The sequence below is a fragment of the Grammomys surdaster genome, unplaced genomic scaffold (genome assembly GCF_004785775.1).
Source record: "Grammomys surdaster isolate TR1022 unplaced genomic scaffold, NIH_TR_1.0 188, whole genome shotgun sequence".
NCBI lineage: Eukaryota > Metazoa > Chordata > Mammalia > Rodentia > Muridae > Grammomys > Grammomys surdaster.
The window spans coordinates 9,219,589-9,241,905 of NW_021604633.1; the positions used below are offsets into that span (position 1 = coordinate 9,219,589).

General features: G+C 37.4%; 1 protein-coding gene across 12 annotated transcripts in view; it reads right to left on the reverse strand.

Annotated features, from left to right (window-relative positions):
• Positions 1-22,317, reverse strand: part of Hdac9 (histone deacetylase 9) — an 818,562-nt gene that overhangs the window by 377,264 nt on the left and 418,981 nt on the right. For all 12 annotated transcript variants that reach the window (XM_028768866.1, XM_028768862.1, XM_028768865.1 and 9 more), the window contains one exon: positions 731-972. In XM_028768866.1, the coding sequence (XP_028624699.1) occupies positions 731-949 (219 nt within the window). In that variant the 5' untranslated portion in view covers positions 950-972. The remainder of the gene's footprint in view (positions 1-730; positions 973-22,317) is intronic.

The window sequence follows — 22,317 nt, forward strand, 5'->3', positions numbered from 1 at the left end:
ACTAAATGCCTTTGCCAATTATTTGAAAAAAAGATACAAATAAATCTACAGAGATATTTTTCCAGTGAATATTCTGAAGAAGAAAAAGAACAATTTGGCATATATACAATCACCAGATGTCAGTAAAAATTCTGAGCTTATGCTATATTTCCCCTGAAATAACAGTCTATAAAAATATTGAAATATTTATGCCATTTTTTACATATAAAACTCCCTTCATCTTTTCATTGTATTTTTATTTTGATTATATGCCCTATGGGATATTTTCTATAGAAGAATTAGCAGTGAACTAGACTGAGAACAAAAAAATGTGACAGAAGAGGGCTGTCTCTCTTTAAAGGATGAATTTATCCTTCCTGATAAATTGTGCACACAGATTCCTTAGCAACAGAGCATGGACTTGTCCAGGCTTGTGGTTCTTGGTGGTGACTATATGGAGCACAGGAGCACATAGCAGAGAGTATTCATGAGAATGGAAAGATTCTGTGGCTACCAGTGAGTCTATGAGGGAAAAGGTAAAAATGGCAGAGCTCTCCCATTAACAAAGCAAGGGTTTACCAGGTACTTACCCAAGTTTCCGACCATTACAATCACAATTTCCTTCAAGCCACACATCCATGTCTTAATCACAGGGAAATTCCCCATCAGTGCTCCCATGGGTCGGTCTTATGCCCACATCATGGTGCAGATGCCCTGATTGAGAGGTCAGAGACAAAGACACATTTGCTACCTTGATGTGCTCCTGGAGTTGTGCTTGGTGCTGCCTTGTCAAATTCTCGTGCTGCTTCTGAAACTCTGCTATGAGGAGCTGCTTCTGGATTTGCTGTTGCTGTTGGATGAGAAGTAACTCTTGCTGCAGTTGCTTCTCGCGGACGACAGGATCCACCACAGGCATCATCATCCTGAGGTCTGTCCTTAGGTCTAAAGGTGAGATGGGCTCCAAGCCCATAGGAACCTCTGATTTCACATCCACTGAAGACACAGGAAAGAAGACAGAGAATGGGGTAGAGAGGTTTGGAAATTAGCACGCTGATTTGTAAATATACCAAGAACAAAAAACACTATACCCTGTATAGTACATGTAAGCACATGTATAAAGAAATAGGTATACTCTCTGCTTTATATTGATGGTAAATCAGTTTAGGTAAAGGGTACCTAGGTTAATTTTCACTCAGTGATGTTTTCTACCTTGAACTTCTACAGTTGTCTTTAAAAAAAAAAAAAACAGATGGATTCAACTAGTGGTACCAAGAATCATTCATAAAATGTATTAGAATGGATCATTTAACTGATGTAAGCCAAAGAAAACCAAGATGAAGGAAAGATATCCACAACAAATGGAAGTCTGTCACAAGAATTCATGGACTTATAAAAAGTTTTATACTCAGAGACAGAAGATAAATTCTACCTTAAATTAAGTGTGTCGTGCAGTACGTCTGCATCACCATTTCACCTGGGAAAGACATGGGAGAAACTACATCCAGATTCAGATCATGGTGACTAACCAGAGCAACAGGCCAAACCCACACACAAAGAAGTGAGAGTAGCCCGGTGCCTAAGTGCTGATGTTTAAATAGCAAGCATTTAAATTGTGGAAACCTCATTCTTAAAATAAACAAGAGAGAAAGAAGTATGAGGGAACTTCAAGTAAATATTTAATCAAATCACCGAAGGAAAAATTGACCCAAGAATATCAATGGAAGACAATATTTAAATGGATGAAAATTGAAATATATATATATCCCTTCACTCAAAGAAAGCCTTAAGCAGCAAAGCTACAGGCAGGGTAGTTCTCCAGAAGGTGCTTTTTTACAGTTAGTGTCTACACTGATTAGTCAGTACCCATTCCAAACTGGTGGTTAAACATTCTGAGGAATACATCTACACAGAGGAGTCAGAGAGGCTTTATAATTAAGTCAAACAGGGCAAGTTAATGACAACAGGTCTTTGGGAAGCTGAGGTTATAATTCTTTAAAATTAGTGTACAAGCACTCAGATCTTATACCTAGCATAGACAGAAATAACCAGAAATTATAATTGCAAAAATATTTAAAATACTTTAACTTTCTGAGTGAGAAGCTTAGAAAATGGTTCAGTAAGTCAACCATGACACGCACAGACTGCTAGTTTCAACCTCTATTTTAAAGCCAACCCAATGCGTGTTACAAGTCCCCTATCTGCACAAGTCTGAGAATGTTATCTCTACTAGGTCTCAGCTCCTCACTGTTAAAGTAGAAATGATCTTTGGAACAACAATAACTAAAGGTTCAAATGAAGGCAGTTATTCAGAATATATACAGCATACCGCTCAGTAACGTTTTTGGGTTTTTGTCTTTTCCATGATATAAAAATAAAAATTTTCTGTAGAATAAAATAATTCATCATTACTGATTGGCTAGCAGATCAGAAGTATATAAACAATTATGATAATAAAATGGTAAGTGATTTCTATTAGCTATTATTATTATTAGAAAATAAAAACACAATTCAACAACTAAGAATCACCCTTATCAGTAAATAATGTGATCTATTAAAAAATCAAACATTATTATGAAGTTACTAACAATCATATACATGCACATGTATATATATATGCAAGTATATATTTCTATATACAGAATGCCTCACTTTATAAGGTAAGCAAATGACTGAATTATTTATTGAGAGTGGTACTTTCAGTTGACATAAAACTGCCAAGAAAAAGTAAATCTGCAACATGAACTAGGAGATATTCAATATTTTACCTTTTGATTCAGATTTGCCACTTCTAGAAATAAATAATGTAGAGACAATCCTAATGAGGACAAATCCATATTATTTTCTGGAGGTTGTTTTTCGTTGTTGTTGTTATTTTTCTTTTCTTTCTTTTTTTATCATAGTCATCAAGAAGAAAGAACACCAAAATAAAAAAAAAACATTCATTTGTTTAAAAAAAAAATCTAGTAGGTGGCTGAGGAGAGGTCAGCTGATTAATTCTTGCCTCCTAAGCATGAGCATCCTAATTCAATCCCCAGACCATACATTAACAAACCAATCAATGATGGCGTTGCACACTTGGAATCCTAGTACTGGGGAGGTAAAGACAGACAATTCCTGAGGCTCACTGGCCAGCCAGCCCTGCCCACTTGGTGATTCTCAGGCCAGGGACAGACATTGGGGGGGTTGTGTCCTGGCCTCCACATGTTTGTGCATGTGTGTGTACAAGCAATACAAGACATCTGAGAATGTACCCCCATTCATGCACATATGCTCAAAATGTATGAAATCTCTAAAACTGTTTATGAAAATATTAAAATGCTTAAAAGACGATAATAAATTGACCTTTATACGGTGATAACCAAACTGTATTCATCTTTATTGAGCCTCTTACAATATTAGCTATCATTATAAATGTTGTGCCCCAGAACTTTGAATAATAAAGACAAAAAAATTCAGCCAACTATGCATGTACACACTACACACACACAAATACACACACAAATACACACACACACACACACACACAGAGACAGAGACAGAGACAGAGAGAGATATATTAAAATTGCATTAGCCCATAAGTTCTGATGAAAGGAAGACACAGAGAACAGATGATAGTTGTTTTAGATGAGAAGACACATGATTATCTTTTTCTTCTGCATTTATACTTTTTCAAGTTGCTAGAAACACTCATTTGCTTCTACATGCTCTACTGTACTTAGGTTTGAATACCCTAGATTGGGAATTACAAGTTTGTATTCTATGCAGACCTATGAGTTGTTTCCAATGCTTAAGGAAGAGCTTCCAGTTATTCTGTTTATAGATGCCAAGACCTCACATGTAAATGCTTATGTGTCAAACAAGCTGTACAGCACACATGTGTGAGCACATGCAAACTGGTGTCAATCTTGGGTTCACTAACACTGGTTATTTTTCAATGTGTAGACAATTTTGTAGTATCAACACTGTGTATAAGAATTTAAGGAAGATGGGAAAAGATTCATTAATAAAATATAGTTTGGCAGGCAGCAACTTCTTGTGATATTATCCTTGTTCATGCAAGAGACTGTGATAGGTCTGAAAACAAGTGAAGATGGTCTTAGTAGGTCTCTTAGCTGGAAAGGGACAACACAGAATTTCAAGTCAAGACTGTGGCGTTTCCAGAGAACTTAAAGACTTGTCATGAATTGAGCCTAAAGCATTGCTGTTAATAATATACTTCATTTTATTCTATAATATCAATATGGAAATCCTAGTAAGCAAAGCTCAGAATCTTACCTTATAAATACCATATACATACATACACACACACACACACACACACACACACACACACACATATATATATCCAAATATCCAAAGACCTTTAGTTTTGTCTTATAGTTCATAAACTATAAACATCAAAACCTTAAGAATTTTTCAAACAAAAGAACAAGGAAAAAGATAAGGAATAAAAACCTACAGTGCTCTGAAACACTCATTGCAAACCTCAAAGTATAATTTGACTTCTTAACCTGCTATCCCAACAGAAATGATTGTGTCTAACTGCTTGCCTTTGTTCAGAGACTAATCACTAAATTGTGAAAAATCACCCTCAACTTATAAAAACTCCCCTTGATTATAAATAATTGCCCAAGACTGAGAAAAAGCGGCGGGCAAGATCCCAGTCTTTCATCCAATTTATTCAGCAGTGATCCACATTCCATTTGTCTAGACTAAATATAGCAGCGTTTATACAAGAAATCAATAGTGCTTGCAGAGAGGAAAGCGGAGGCATGAATATTTCATCAAATGTGAGGAGAAGTGGCAATCGCCAGAGCCTTGGCTCTGGCTGGGTCATCTCTGGCCTGCTGGATTCACCCCTGCCACTTGGACAACAGCTCATCTCTGAGAATTACTCTTATATCACTGTGGTTCTCTATTTTTAGCAGCTGTTGCATTGTGGGTGACAAAGAAGCTTCTTATTCCAAAAGGAATTTTTCTGACATCTTTGCTGACAGGCTAAGGAGATTCCCAGGAATGGTAATAGAAGTATGAGACCAGGGATAAGTTTTAACAAGTGACAATTACCTTTGTACACAGAATGTGTAAGAACACACACTGTGAATAGCTACTGAATTGTAATAAAAAAAAAACCAGTTTATAAGGAAAATATAGTCATTAGTTTTAGTAGTAGATAAATAGAATTCTCTCAGTTTATACTGTTTTTGGTTTGTTTGTTTGTTTGGGAAGACAAACAATTCTTCAAAGGTCCAGAAGTGGTTGTTCTGATAATGAGTCTGGCGTTGGAGCCCCGGCCCATGGCCATGTAATGTGATGAAGATGGACAGTAAAGGTGCTTACACTCCTGACTAGAGACAGGGCCTCCAAGTTTGTCTACAGAGCATGGCTACTGAGGAAGGGGTTGGAGATGAGAAATCTGGGCTAGTTCTTTATGGTAATGAACCAAGAATGCACAAAGAAGCTCATCCTTGGGACCCAACAGTTCCTTTCCACTAATCTTCCAGGAATAAAAGATGGAAACACAACCTAGGAGGCAGAAACTCAGTGTCACTTTCTGGTGGTTCTACTGTCTAGGAAGAACAAGGAAAAGTGACTTCTTTGTGCTCTTCAGATATCACCATCTGGATCTTCCAGCTTCAGGGTTGCAAAGGCTCTTGGCCACCAGAAGCCACTTCTTTCCCAGGTAAAGTGGAAATATGGCTGTCTGCTGTCTGCCAGTAGGAGTGTGTTTGTTTCTACAGAGATTTTGAGTGAGTTGGTGTTTGTTTTCTTCCACTGCTCCTATATGTTGTGAATTGATGATCTTGAACACTTCTCATCTGACTCATTATATCAGCATTAGCTTTTACACCTCCTCTCTAGGATAACTTCATGTTACCATTTCCAGGAGCTGGACCACAGATCAGAACATAGCTTTTAAATTGACATCCTCCTTCTTTATCAATTTACTTCAGCAAACTTTCATTTTTAGTGTATTCTTGTTTTATGCTAAATAAAAAGGCAATAAAGATAAAAGGTGTAGGACCCTGAAGGGCTGCTATGCCCTGGCTGAGACTTTCCGTGTGCTGCTATCTACTAAGTAACACTCTGCGGTTCCTCTAAGATCAAAAGCATGCTGACTAAGGCATGGTGCCCGAGGAAGGGAATTTATACTTGACATCCAACAAAACATCCTGTTGAAGGATGATGCCCCAGGAAGGGAATTTACACTTGTCATCCCATTGCCCCCCAGTTGAGTTCCTGTTTTTTTCCTGAGTTTGTGTTTTTCCTTCCCTGGCTTGGTGCCTATATTGAACCTGCCCAGTAAAGACATTGGCATTCTCTCATAACTGATGACCCGAGTCTGAGTCTATCTTTAATCCCCCAGGCCTACGCCCAAGCTCGGTACCACAGGTATCGCCGGAGCTGTCAAAAGGTACAATGCAATTCACCTGACTGCCAGAGCCCACAATGAGGTTCATATGGGAAGGGATGGGAGAGAATGGGAAAGGATATGCTATATGAATGACAGTAACGCATAGATAGGCACACAACTAAAACAAACAAAAAAACAAATGAAAGCAAAGACAAAATCAACAGGACAACAACTAAATAAGAACATGTAATTGTAGTGTGAGGAATAAAAAGGACAAAAATAAGTTTTCATAGTCTTCTTGGGTGATGGTGACATCTGTTATGTGAAGGTAAATGTAAGGAATAAAAACAGACATTCATGGTAGGAGAGGAAAATATGGAGTGACAGATCAGAAGAAAAGGGTCTCCCTCCTCACTCTCATCCCATCCCTTTATCCTTCCAGTTCTTGGTCATACTAATGAAGGAAAACAGAGTAAGCTGGGGAGTAGGACCATAATAAAATTCTTCCTCAGGAAGAATTCTGGGCATTGGCAAATAAGTTTACGTTCTGAACTCGCTTACTTCCTTCAATTCCATGAAGGTTAGTCTAAATCCTCTTGACGTTTGTCTTCTCCGAGGCTAACCTCTCACACTCTAGCCTTACCAACGCATTTGGGAATAGACAAAACCAACGCTTACATTCCTTTCTGTTTTGCATTTCTTCTACTCTTGTTGGTTCCATCACACTGGCTGACAGAACAGAGGCCTTGTCTGAGGGTGGTTTGCAGGTGGTGCTGTACTCCCTCTTCTCAGGCCTACACTGCAGCACCTGATTTTAAGTGCTTTCCTCTTTAATTTTACTCCCCTTTAGTTTTCTCTCCAAGCCTCCACCCTACCCTGCCCAGTGAGCTCTTTTCCTCTTGGGTTTTATTTGTGTCCTTCTATCTAAACATGCATGCATGAACAAATGCATGAATGAATGGATAGATAAATGAATGAACAGTTCCTAATGTTGGACTCCTATACAGCACTAGTGTCCTCTCTGCCCTGCCCTCCCCTCCTCTGGAATATGAAGAACATCTGCAACAGCTATCTCTTGTCTGCTCATACCCATACTCAGCCAAGGGAACCAACTACTGTTCAACATTCAGATGATCTCTTTAAAACCAGTGCCTGTTTCATGAAAGAGGCCTTTTCACGGTCCCTGGAGCACCCCTGGGAAGTTTGAGCCTTCAGTGACAAGTGTATGCCTGGAATGAATGAATTCATACGTGAATGAATGAGTGCATGTGTGAATGAATGAGTGAAAAGATGAAGCTCAATGAGTACTGTGAGATAGAAACATGTATATAACTGCATGATTGTGGTCACAAACGCAAGCATATCCTGTGAAAGTCCTAGAACAACGACTTATTGGACATTCTGACCATTTGAATTCCATATTATGTGAGGTGTTTGCTTAAATTATTGGTAAGTGAATACAATCAATTATCAGATAAAACAAATAAAGATTTACAAACAATCTCGAAGGTTTCAAGGTGTCATTTTGTATTTTCTGTATCTCCTAAAACATATAACAACCATCAAATTGAGGTAGGAGAACACATAGAAAAATACACCTTACCAATTTATATCATTTGTTCAAAAGAGTTACCAAGAATAGGTTACATCCTGAATTACCTAGACATTAATGCCTAGCTTAAGACCCTGACTTAAGTATATTAGAAAATTAGTCAAAAGTAAAGTGAGAATTTATTTTTCTTATTCTGAACTTGAAAGAGGAAGAAATATATTTTACATATTAAACATTTTCTTAAATTCATTTAATCAAAATTCTTTGAAATTTTGCCTAAGATAATCAACAGTTGATTTATTTTTTCAGTGCTTAAACATGTCTGACTGCATGCTTGGTTCAAAAGTATCTCCATTAGAATCTATATTCTTAGAAGTAATTTTCATGAAAAATTAGTTAAGTTTGAATGTGCCTAATATTAAAATAAATGATTTAGGGAAATAGTAGTTTCTTTAATTTGACATTTCTTCCCAAACTTCATTTTAGGAATGTAGATATCTGTAGCACATGGGCTATTAGCACTTATAATATAATCATCAGGAAATAAAAAGAATGAGTAAACTACCAAACATGAAAGGGACAATTTTTCTAAGAGTTGTGTAAATTGGTTTGTCCAGAGGTCCAACTCTCCCTCACAGTGATTGTGATCAAGTCGTGAATATCTTTAGTTTCTTAAAGTGCACTAATACATGGCATAGATGCAAAGAAAACAAATGCAAAAGGCAATCTTGGCTTTGATTTACTGTTCTCTTATTTCCCAGGGGTCCGGACAGGAAACGAAAATAACCACAAATGACTAAAATATCAGTAGTCCTTGAAATATCAACATTTAAGCTGAAGCAGGCTAACTTTTTAATCAAAGGCTTTGCTATTTTGATTTACTTAATTCAAACTCCCTCTCTGCAAATATGCTTTTGAATTAAGCAGTCATAACAAACCATAACACAAACATCCATTGCCAACTAATCTGTAGTGCACACTTGGTTCTGTCTGCAGAAAAAAACACAGCTTTCAACTCAAAGGGAATGAGGGATGGTTTATTCTAGAGCCAAATTTGAGTGGCCGTGGCCTAAGAACACAGGTTAAGGTGACCGCAGATTCCATGTTCTAATGTCGAAGCAGTTTCATGAAGTTCGTAGCAGTTGCTATGAAGGTTTCATAGCAACAAAACCAAGCAAGCAGTGATTCAAGGCTGCTTTAAGTTTCGTTGGTGGGATCATCATATAGGTGGCTTCAGAAAGATGGGTGATTCTCCTATCAGCTCCAGTCGCTATCTGATGACAACAATCTTGGCTCTTGAGTGGATGGAAGCTGATGCTGTGCCAAGTTTAATAGAGTCACAAAGAGTTTTATCTATTAGTGGCAGGATGTCAGTTATGACAGAGAAGTAGGCTATTCCAGCTAGCTAGCCTGGGATAATGTAATTAGCCCCTGTAACTGAAACATACCAATTTCTCTACTGCAGTCCTTAATAGTCTTTGCAAACACAACTTCATTTTGGAATTCTCATTGAGAGTTCTGAGCTTTTGGTCTGCTCCTTAGTTCTCACTCTCTGAGAACTGAGTAAAAACTTCATGGAGCTTCTTGCACTATGGAAACAAAATCAAGCCAGTTTAGGTCACGTTAAAATTAACAGGAACTAAGAAACTGATCTGTGGCGTTTTGTAATTTGATCTCAAAATTTAATCTGATATAACGGCACCATAAAATGAAACCCAGAGGAGGCAAGACATTTTAGCCTTTTAAATGGATACTCTAAGTATTAATTTAAAAGAGTTCTTTATTCAATTAAACTCAAATTTCTTCATCTGAGATTGGGGGTAAGCTTACTTTTAAAAAATAAAACAAGAGTGAGAGAAATTCTCCTTTATTGATGTTTTAGGTACAAGTTATATTTTCAGTTATAGACAACAATCAAATGACAGACATTTGCAAATAGCAAAAAAATAATCTTCTCCATGGAAACCTGATACTAAATGTAGAGGATACCATCATAATAACAGAAACTAATGTATTATATGCATTGATTATTACTTGGTAGATATCGGTTAGATAAATGTCTGTTAGCAGATCCTGTCTCTCATACCACTCTATGAACAAAATATACTTGTTTACTCCATAAATCAACGTAATCAAAGAGTACATTTGCACCTTTCTACCAGACCTTCTTAATCTTGACCTGGGGAGGCAGCTCTACTGTTAAAGTATGCATTGTACAACTATAAGTACCTGTGTTCAGTCACTAAGACCCAAATAACAAATCTTGGGGAAGTACTGTGCACCTGGTAGAGATAGAGATAGATCCCTGATGCTTAGTGTTCAGCCAGCATAGCATAATTGGCTTGGGAAGCATCAGAGCAGTGTGAAGACCTTGTCTCAAAAAACCAAGGTAGATAGTGCTGAAGCAATAATATCCAAGGTTGTCCTCTTGAGCACACGTGTGCATCTGCATGTGAATGCACTGAATGCATCTACCCACTTACACATAGACACATAGAGAATGCAACTAGAGACAAATCATACACATCCCTTAGAAGCATACAAATGTGCACTATTTTAATCTGTGAAACATCTTTTGGGGGAAGTGTGATAACCTGCTAATAAGAGATAATTACACTGAACTAATAAGAAAGAATCCAGGACATCCCGAAGGTTTCAACACCTCCATTTAAGATAACATATATGTAAATGCTCAAGACATAGAAGAAGAACAGTAGAAGTGCTGGGCATTATGACGTCCTCCTTTCATACTGGATCCAGAACTCATTCATTCTACAGAATGGAGACAGGATCCAAGTCTAAACTCTCAGAAAGTCCTTCTATATATAAATGCAACCAAATCACAGTGGCAGAGTCCTTCCACAACCTACTCATATCTGGTGGTGCTGTTTCTCAAAACTCTAGGATGTCTTTAATCATCTGAATCTTTTCTTTCAATAAAGCTTTCTGACTAGTCTCAGCATCTAACATCAACAGGAATGCATGAATTTTGAGAGTATAGGAGGAGAAAGTCAATTCTATTCACTCAGTTCTCTGTGATTTCCCGCTGGTGATCCAGGTTCCATCAGATTCTGAGTGAAGTCACTGCTCTGTGGGCCATGAGCACGTGCTGAATTTATTTTGCTCAATTCAAACTAGAGACAAATCATGCTACTGCTCTTTCAAATTACATAAAATTGTCATTTAATAAGGATCATAATTACAGAATTTAAAAAATACCGAATTCGTTTATACCTTGTGCCTGCAACTTATATCAAAAGAATGATAAAAGCAAAAGAAAACAAAACAAACCCCCTCCAAAGCTGCATAATCTCAAGTGTGGCCAATTCAGCTTGATTGGCAGCTACAGTCATGTCATTGCCACAGGGTGGCACCACTTCTGCCTGTAAACAGAAACATCACTGCCCTTGTCAGAAAGCACACTGGATATGACTTTAAAAACATGGGCGCTCTCAGGAATCATGTATACAGATAACACTTAACTTCTCTTGGACGAATCCAAATTGTCTTTCCAAATTTGTACAAAAGTAATGTAAAGTATCATGATGCCTGAGGAGAAGTGATTTTCTTTTTTAGATTACGGGACCTATGCAAAGCACTTACAGCATTCTAGATACAGCTTTGAGGATGTTGCAGAAGGGACGTTCATCTCTTCTTTATAATGCTATGAAGCTGTGGCTTATTACAACCTGTTCAACAGGTTTTGATGTGACATTTCTTTACAGAAAAAAAAACCCACAAGCCATCAAGTAATGTAGCCAAGGTCACATGTATCAAGACCTAAAGCAGGAATTAAGCACATAACACATGTCACCTGGTTCTGAAGCCCTGGTCCTGACAAGTCCATCCTGATTGATCTTTGGCCCTATGGAAAGTGTACTCTTTTGTTTTTACAGCCTTTGAGGTAAGCCTTAAGGTAAGTGCTGCCGGAAACATTTTGTTAAAGTATTACCTCTCTTTATTTTTAGAGGTGAAGAAAAGTTTTGCTTGTACCTGGCAACACATTCCATAGAGAGTTCTGTTCTTAAATACATTTCTGCATATTTTGACACATTTGTATATTTTCAGGTATGCTTAACACATCTTACTTAGCTCTTTTAAAGAAACAATTCTGTATGTAAGAATTCTAAACATAGGACTTTTAGTTTAGTTTTTATAGAGCTAATAATTTTATATATTCTGCAGTATCTCACCAGTTCTCCTTGCAGTCACAGTGTCTGACTCTGTCCAACCTCATCCACTGACTGGGAAGTGAAGACTCTCTCAGAATGAAGTCATCCTCGCTACCTTATTAACCAAATCCCATTTGGATTAGCTCAGACGCAGAAATATGGAATCTTAATTAACTGTAAACAAGGCTAATGAGGTTTGAGTGTATTAATCATAAATTTTAGAACAGTTTTAACTGAAGAAAGTAGTAAAAAAAAGAAGAAGTACATCTGGTTTTTGACAGTATGAGAAAGGATTTTCCAGAATAGTGTTTAGTGGTAGATTTTTTTTCATATTCTAATGTTTTTGTTTCTGTTCAACACATCCTATGTTCTATAAGAGAATTACTGGACATAAAGGGGGATCAGTCAATAGATAAAGAGGAATCTACCTTATCAAAAAAAGGCCTAAAGCTGTCAAAACTTGACTTTTCAAATATCTAAGTATAGATTTGTTCATCAAGAAAAGATATCCATGTTTGGCATAAGAAAATGTAATAATACTTTATGTGGATTCTCCTTAATTAGACTATGTTTAAAAGTTTCTATTTCTGGCAGACCTCATAGTATCTGTTTATAGAACTCGACTGTGTGGTGAGAACTGTCAGCATAGAATGCATCTGAGCCTTTCAACAAAGCCTCATGATGCTTGGTCTGAATCTGAGGTAGAAACTTAGCACCCACACATCTATATGAAACCATAGAAAGCACTGAGGTGAAACAGAACTCTGCAGAGCAAGGCTCAGGAAACCATGGTCCATCAGACAAACCCAGTCTCCAGTCCTTTCTAAGCCTGCCTCGGTAAAACTACACTTTAGTTTTGTATATATTCTTGTATGTGTGGATGTCAAGCTTGTGTAATGTGTAAGGGGGTTAGAGGTAAACCCCTGGTGGTGTTTCTCAGGGCCAATCTACCTCGGTCTGCTTGTTTGCTTAAAAATCATTTATAATTATTGTTTGTGTATGGGTAGTTTGCTTGCATGAATGTCTATCTGTTGCTTGTAGGGTCCAGAAAGGAGTAAAAAATACACTGGAACTGGAGTTACAGAGATTTGTGGGCCACTGGGTGGGTCCTGGGAAGCCAAACTGGAAAAGCATCAAATATTCTGAATCTTGAGCTGTCTCTGCAGCTTCCACCTTGTTTTGTCAGACAGGGTCTCTCATTGAAACTTGTGACTTGTTGACTAGGCTAGATTGGCTGTCCAGGAAATACAGTCTGCCTTTATCGTCCCTCTTCTGGAATTATATGTGCTTGTTATATGACCCACACGGGGGCTAAAACTCAGGCTTTCCTATTTGGGTGGGGAAATTTTGAGAGAGAGAGAGAGAGAGAGAGAGAGAGAGGGGGGGTGCGCGGGGGTGGGAGGGGGGGAGGGAGGGAGGGAGGATAGTAACTACTTCATAACATGAAAATTATGTAAGATGCAGATTCTGTTTATAAATAAAGTTTTATTGGAACACATCTAGTTACATTCAATTATGTTCAGGATCAGAATGGAATGTTACACAGTTAGTACGACCTTCTAAAACCAGAATATTTATCACCTACCTTGACAGATAAAACTTAATAGGAATACATGGACAATTTTTAGTGACACCCTAGAATTCCCTAGTACCTTCAAATTTTCAGGCTACTGATGTGCTTTGCGAGTTTAATGTAGAAAGTTAAACATCACCGCAGTTTATTTTTTATACTGAATGATACACAATTAGCCAGAAATATCCTAAGAATGAAAAGCTATGTACAAGAATCTCTGAGAATTTTCATTAAGTTACTGCATTTATTCTATACTACATTGCGTGTTTTTCTCTCAAGCACTTAAGTAGGAGCCAAAATATAAAGGCTCATAGCATTTTAAAATAACAAATGTATGCTGAGTACCAACTCTGAGTACTTGCATCTTTTCCACAATGAACACAAGGGTTTTACTATTCAGTTTTAATTTTATTTCAAATTCACAGGAGGATAATGAACAGCAGACATGGCAGAATAGCTCAGACCCTGTCACCTTGACTTTTAACTTACCTTTACTGCCTATGTACCCGATGTGTTTGTGGGGGAGGGCACACATACACTTACACATGTAGGGCAATGTTGTAGAAACAAAGGTCTCTTTTCACCTTTTGGGGGGTAAATGTTTTGATCTCCTGAGCCATTTTACTGGCCTTACATTACTTCTTTCTTTTGTAGTATAAAATGAAGCTTATTTGTTTGGGGTATGGAAAGGGGGTGTGGGAAAGCCAGGGAACAGAGAGAGACAGAAATAAAGATGAGGAAAAAAGAAAAAGGAAAGAGGTTGGACAGGAACATGTGGATGTGGGGAGAGAGAGAGAAACAGAGAGAGACAGAGAGATCAAGACAGAGAGACTGAGAGGTGGAGAGAGAAGTGTTTAGAGGGAGACAGAGGCCAGAGAGGGCCTTGCATTACTTTTTAAAAGCTATTTTTTCTTGTCTTTAAAACATGATAAATGCTAATTTTGGAAAGTTCAAAGAAAAGATACTCTGTGATGATCCATACTCAAAGATTCAGTTTTGTTTTCCTAATGTATCTATTTTCAATGAATTAGGTATAATCAATTTTACAAAAAAAATCTAGTCATAGAACAAATACTTGTTCACTTAAGAATTTCTGAAACATTCCTCCATTGCTGATGGGAGTGCAAACTTGTGCAACAAATTTTGAAATCAATTTGACAGTTTTTCAGAAAATTGGGTTAGTTCCACTTCAAGACCCAGATATATCACTCCTGGGCATATACCAAAGACACCCCACTACCACATAAGTGCACTTTGCTCAACTATGTTTAGCAGCTTTATTAATGATAGACACTGGAGACAACCTAGATGCTCCTCAACAGAAGAATGAATAAAGATAATGTAGTACATCTACACAATGGAATACTATTCAGTTATTAAAAACAAAGACTTCATGACATTTGCAGGCAAATGGATGGAAATTGGAAATATCATGAATGAGGTAGCCCAGTACCAGAAAGGACATCCATGCCATGTAGTCAATTATAAGTGGATATTAGCCATAAAATACAGGCTAACCATGCTACAATTCACAGACTCAAAGAAATTAAATAATAAGGAGGGCCCAAGAGTAGATGTGTAAATCTCACTCAGAAGGGGAAACAAAATAGTCATTGGAAGTGGATGGGGAGTGGATAGGAGAGAGGGTGAGGAGGGGCATGGGGATGGATATCAGGTGTGGGGGAGGGGAGAAGGAGAAGGTTGACACTGAGAAAGGAAATCCATGGTGGGGGGGCATCTATGGGACTAACTGGAGACCTTGGATAGAGGACCATACAGGAAGTCTATTGGGGATATGCTAGCTGAGATTCCTACGAGCTGGGGGATATAGAGACTGAAGAGGCCATCTTCCAGTTGTAGGACTTCCAGTGGAAAGAGGGGACATCTAGTCACCCATAAAACCTTCAACTCAAAATTTGTTCTGTCTCCAAGATGTTCAAGGATGAAGATGGAGTATAGATGGAGGAAACAGCCAGCCAACTACTGCCCCAACGAGAGATCCATCCCGTGGAAGAGAGCCCACCTCTGACACTATTAATGATACTCTGCTATGCTTATAGACAGGAACTTAATATACCTGTCTCCTGAGAGGCTTCATCCAGAAGCCAATGAAAACATACAAATACTTATGGCCAAACATCAGGCAGAGCTCAGAGAGTCTTATGAAGGAGTGAGGGATAGAAATGAGTGAGCCAGATGGATCAAGGTTATTAAAGAAGATATGGACCTAGCCCCACCCCCACATTTGTAGTCGATGTGTAGCCTGCTCTTTATATTGGTCCCCTAACAACTGAAGCAGGAGTTATCTCTGACTCTGTTGCCTGCCTATAATCCCCTTCTACTACCTGGACTGCCTGGTTGGGGCCTCAGTGGGAGAGTCCTTAGTCCTGCTGGGACTAGATGTCTCAGGGTGAGGGGGTACCCAAAGAGGGGCTTCCCCATCTCTCAGGAGAAGGGGAGGTAATAGAGGGCATTTGTAAGGTAGGACTGGGAAGAGAGGAAGAAGGAAGGCTGCAATTGGGATATAATGTGAATGTAAGCATAAATTATGAAAACACACAAAAAAAGAATTTCTTTAATAAAATAAACGACAGACAGCTCCAAACTACTTCATTGTTTCCAACCAAATGCCAAGCTTACAAACATATATTTTTCATATTTCCACATCATCCAGTTTTAGGATTTTCTTACTATGACAAAATGCTATAACCAAAAGCAACTTAGGGAGGAAAGAGTTTATTTTATTTTAAGGCTTCCCATCATCCTCACCGAGGCAAATCAGAGCATGAGCTCAAACAGATCAGGAACCTGGAGGCAGGAGCTGATGCAGAGCCCATGGAGGAGGGCTGCTTACTGACTTGCTCCCCATGGCTTGCTCAGCCTGTTTTCTTATAGAACCCATGACCACCAGCCCAGGGACAGAACAGCTTACAATGGCCCTCACATATAAATCAATCAAGAAAATCAAGAATTGCCCACAGGTCTATGTGGTTGAGACATTTTCTCAATTAACATTTCCTCTTCCAAAGTAACTCTAGCTTGTGTCGAGCTGACATAAAACTGGCCAGCACACTCTTACACACCGACTAAAAAGGACAAGGTAACTTATAGAAACCAAGACTTGAATGACATTGACAATGAAATCCTAGAAAAGTATGTATATCTCGAACTTTAATTTCTGTGTCCAATGGATAGGTTGATTTGGTTTATACTGGGTATTTTAAAGTATATTAGAGCCTTAAGGAACCAACACAAGGATCTCAGAGCTCCAGTGCAGATGCAAACTTGGCTTTACAAGCTAGTGATAGATAAATCACTGAAAAACTTTGTCTTCTCAAACAAAACAGTGGAGCAGTATATGGAAAAATAGTTAACCAAATGCTCTAAAGATAAGAATGTAGTTCTAAATTAATCTGACCCAAATCCTTACGAAATACATTGCTAAGGAACATAGCCCTTAGTCCAAAGACATCTACTTATTTTCTATAGCACTCACAATACAACTGGAATGTTCCCAGTAGAATACTCAGGTACTTGAGAACTTACTTGTTACACAAACATTAAGACCCATGTTTTTAAAACCATGCTTTACATATTCAGTCTCAAAATTATGATCTTTCAAATTAAAAAATATCACAGTAAAAAGAAAAAAGAAAAAATATAGTTGCTCTCAACCCTGATAGAAATTGTCTGATGTCTAGTTTCCTGAGTGCTTTATATGTTTAGGCTATTAGCCCTTTTTCGAATTTGGGGCTGTTGAAGGTCTTTTTCCATTCTCTAGGCTATTGTTTTATCCTTTTGACAGTGTCCTTTGCCTTACAGAAGCTTTTCAGTTTCATGAGGTCACATATAGTAACTGTTGATCTCAGGTCCTGAGGTATTAATGTTCTGTTCAGGAAGTAGTTTCCTATGCCAATGTATTCAAGGCTTTGGTTTTATAGTGTGGCCTTTGATTAAATTGGACTTGAGTTCTGTTCAGGGTGATAAGTATGCATCTACTTGCATTCTTCTACATGCACATATCCAGTTCATTTAGCACCAGTTTTTGAAGATGCTTTCTTTATTTTCTGTTGTATAATTTTAGCTTCTTTGTCAAAAAATCAAATGTTGATAGGTATGTGGAATTACTTCTGGGTCTTTAATTTGATACCATTGATCAACTGTTTTTATGCAGTTTTTATTACTACTGCTCTGTACCACAGCTTGAAATCAGAGAGGGTGATATTTCCAGAAGTTCTTTTAATATACAGAATTGCTTAAGGTATCCTGTTTTTTCATATGAAGTTGAATATTGTTCTTTCAAGGTCAGTAATTATTTGTATTGGAATTTTGATGACAATTGCATTGAATTTCCAGACTGTTTTCGGTAAGATGGCTATTATTACTATGTTAATCTTGCCGATTCATGAGCATGGGAGATCTTTCTATCTGGCACGTACTCACTTATAAGTAGATATTAACAGTAAAGTAAAGGATAACCATGCTAAAAATCCACAGACCCAAATAAGCTAAGTAACAAATAGGGCTCAAGGAGGGGCATGTAAATCTCACTGAAAAGAGAAAATAGAATAGACATTATGGAGTTGGGGAAGGGACTCCAGAGTGGGGTGGGGATAGGAACAGGAGGAATCATGTGGGAAGAAGAGGGAGAAAGTACTGGGAATCAGGAAGGGGTGCATCTCTGGGAACAGCTAACAACCTAGGATAAAGGAAACTCACAGGAACCTGAGGGTAATCCTAGCCAAGACTCCCAGAAATGAGGGATATGGAGCCTGAACTGGCCATCTCCTGTAATAGCCAAGATTTCCACTGGAGGAATTGGGACACCAACCTTGTCACAATACTTGTGTAAGATTAAACTACGCCCTCTGCACAAGTTATGTAGCTTGGTCTCCCTGTGGGGCACCTAATAGCAGAAAGAGGGGATGTCTCTGACTCTGTTGCCTGCCTTTGGGACCCCTTCCCTTATAAGGCTGCCTCATCTATCTTCAATAGGAGAAATTTATTACATAGGAATATTTCAGATTTCCTTGCCTGTGGCACAAAGAGATACACTTAGGATTCCTTGTGATTCTCCAGTTCAGTAAGAAAATTCAATCAGTCCAATCCACCATAATTTCATGATGGATTCAATTTGGTTTACTCCTATGAAGGCAAATGTATCACAATGCAGGACATATCCATAGCCACAGATCAGAATTTTCTGTTTACAGAGCAGAAACTCTCTGTACAGAGCTGTCACTCGGATATCCTTTAGCTTAAATGACCATTGTCTCTCGTAAGGTACCTTCTTCATCAAAGGAGAAAAAGAAACAAGACACAAACTCAGGGCTCAAGGGATGACAAGTCATCATCAGTACTGTATGTAATTTTCCTTGTATATATCAGCTTTAGAGTAAGTGTACAAGCCTGGCTTCTAACTTAAACATGTGAAAACGCTCCCTCTTTCCCCCTTAATTTCTTTCTTCCTTTGTGGTACTTATTCTCTCAAGAAGGTATCAATTAACCTCTCTATCAATCTTCTTTCAAATTGCTGGTTAACTCCCAGTATCTTTGCATCAGTTCTCTTAATAATTGCCTAATTCTCATTATTTTGTCCATGGATTGAGGTGGACCATGAAAAAACGGGTGGGGTGTTCTCTAGTTCTAGTCTTGATCCTGTTAATTCTATGAGACCTGGGTTCTTCATGTATAAAACAACTAAAGCAAAGAGCTGAAGCTGCGATTAGCAAGTCTCCTTCTGGTGCCAAAGCTACTTCTTCCCCCATCACAAAATTACACATAATGTATGTGCATTGTTTCATGTTTTATGCCTTTGTTGGAAATTATTCCTTAGGAGGGATGTTTACTGCTAGTCTCCATTGACTTCCTTGGGGGAAGCAATACTCAAGTCCTGAATTTAAAGACAAGGAGGGGCCTTAGCTATGATAAAAGAACCCCATCACATAAGAACCAGCAGAGAAGGAGTCTTGAACTCCTCAGGTAATATGATATTTCACTGAAAATTATGTTAGTGCAGGCTTGGCCTGAGATGTAAAACCCAATTCCAGCCAAAACAGTTTTATTCCTTGATTGTGGTGTTTGGAAACTGTTCACGAAACCTTCCATTAGGAACAGAAAAACATTACTTTTCATTTCTCTGGTACAGTGAAAAGATATCTTTTTCTAAAAGAGTTGATTCTCAAGAAAGAAAACGCACCAAAAAGACCAAAAACAAAAACCCCAAAACCCCTATGTTTTCATTATTTAAGAAAAAAGAATAAAGTTTTTTTTTAATTGAATATGTTGTAGATTAGAACAATGTAAGTTCAAGTTTGAGAAAAATTACTCAAAGGTATCACTGAAAACAAATTGTCCATATTATAATTATATGAATATTTTCTGTTTTGATTAACATAGGATTCCATACCTTCCAAAGACTCATATGAAGTTACAGAAACATCACCAATTTGTTCTTATTTCAGTTTGCTACTTCCAAATCTACCTAGGTTTTCTTTGTTGGCTGAAATTGTGAGAATCCCTGATATTTTCCAAAAAAGCACACCATGCTGTCCTTGGACAGCTACTGAGTCCTGTTCAATGACTGAAAGAACTCTCTCCCTCCCCTTTTCATTTGGCTGCAAGTCAATGCTATTTTTCTTCTTCCCACTGTTTTGGACATATGCTAGTCCAACTAACAATGGTAAACACAGCAAGCTGTCCCTGTTATGATGCTGATTAAGTCATCTTGCAAGCAAGAGGAGTTTGGGATATTAAGATGCTAAGAAAAATTACTCTAAGATAATCTCCCTTTGGAAAGCATCTAGACTCCCAATTTTAATTTTATAATAAACAAACCACAGGATTCTTTTCAAAAGATACATTTTCGAACAATTCCTGCCTAGGCATTTGGGATAAAAAGGAGACTTAGCAATAACTCATAAACACTATTTAAAATGGTATGGAAATATAGAAAATGAAAGCCTAAATATAAATTTATAGTAAATGCTCTGGAGAAAGGCACGTCCATATATTACCAGGATACAAAAAGGCACAGCTTCAAATTTAAGAACTAGTAGTAATTTGATAAACTAAATTGATAAGATAGTTAATACAGGATGTCACCAGGAGGAAAAGCATGTCCCTCAGCATAGCTGAGAGTTTTAGAGGCAGTTTTAACGGTATACTTACTAGGATGGCAAAGGAGAAAATTAAGAATAAAGTCTCCCTTAAAATTTAATAATTTTTACTTAAAGGAACATGTTACAGCAACATTACTGTAAAATCAGACGGTAAGTTAGTATTTTCCTTCCTTAAGGGAAAATAAAAGTACATAAATGGAAAATACATAAACTAATTTCTATGTCCTCATAATGTTTTGAACTGTATAAAACTCTATTATGAAACATTTTGAAATTTCCAGAATCTATTGATCAGTATATACAACCAAACTTAAAGCAGGTAAATAAAACATGATCTGTGTTATAAAGAAAATATCTTTTACATAAGAGTTCAGCCAAAAACTTTTGTCTATTTAAATTAAAAAGTATTGTAGAAAAAATGAAGACGTTATAAACTAATTAAATATATCTTACAATCACAAATAAAATATGTTTACAAAGGCAAGAATATTCCCCAAATTAAGCCATAAATAAATTCAATGCAATGTTTACTAAACTTTCATGTGCTGTCTCTTCATGATTATCAAAGTGATTTAAAGATTCATATAAAAGAAAAGAGTGGGCACCGGAATAGTCAGAGTAACCTTAAGGAGATGAGTAACCCAGCAGACATGCAGTTCCTTCTGTCAGAACTTACCCCAAAGTTACAACCAATGAGCCAAGAAAGGGTCATAAGGGTTGATATACACATTGATGGAATAGGTTTTAGTGACAGAGAAAATATTTTATATTCACAGACAACTGAGTTCAGACATTAGTGTTAACAATTCCATATAGAAAGTGAGGTCAGACAAATGTATGTGCAAAAATTAACTCAAATACAACATATTCCATATTTAAAAGTTCAGAATTGTAACACTCAAAGCTCAGGAAGACAGGTGACACGATTGTAATTCGACAAAAGCACAACCACAAGTGTCCATAGGTTCTACTACATCAGAACTAACTGATGTTGCTGGATACAAAACCAGTAGCCCATGGAATAGAAGACAGTAAATTTAATCATGCATCTGTCTATCAAAACCATATAAAACAAACTCCAACAACTGAATAACAGAATACAAAGATCCCAGTTAAAAACTAAGCAAAAGACTTAAGACAATTTTCCATATAAAAGAGCAGTACACACTTGAAAAGTACTCAGGGTCATTAGTCTTCAGTAAAACACACATAAAAATTATAATAAAATACCACTGTATAGACATCACCATGGAAAATAGAAAGTACATTATCATTACAAATGATGTCCAGTACTTACTTCCCAACAAATTTTTTTCTAGGTATACACAAGAGAGTCAAAAATACATCTATACATAAAGACGCACAAATGTTTACATAATAGCTCAACAGTAGAACCTTCTAAACCTCTACCAACTGATAAAGGAATAAATAAAATAGCAAATGCACAGAAGAGAATATTATTGATCACTAATGTCCATTCACACTAGAATGAAGTTGAGCCTTAAATTCATTTACCAAGTGAGTGAAACAAGTCAATAAGAAAGTTCATATATCATGACTCTGTT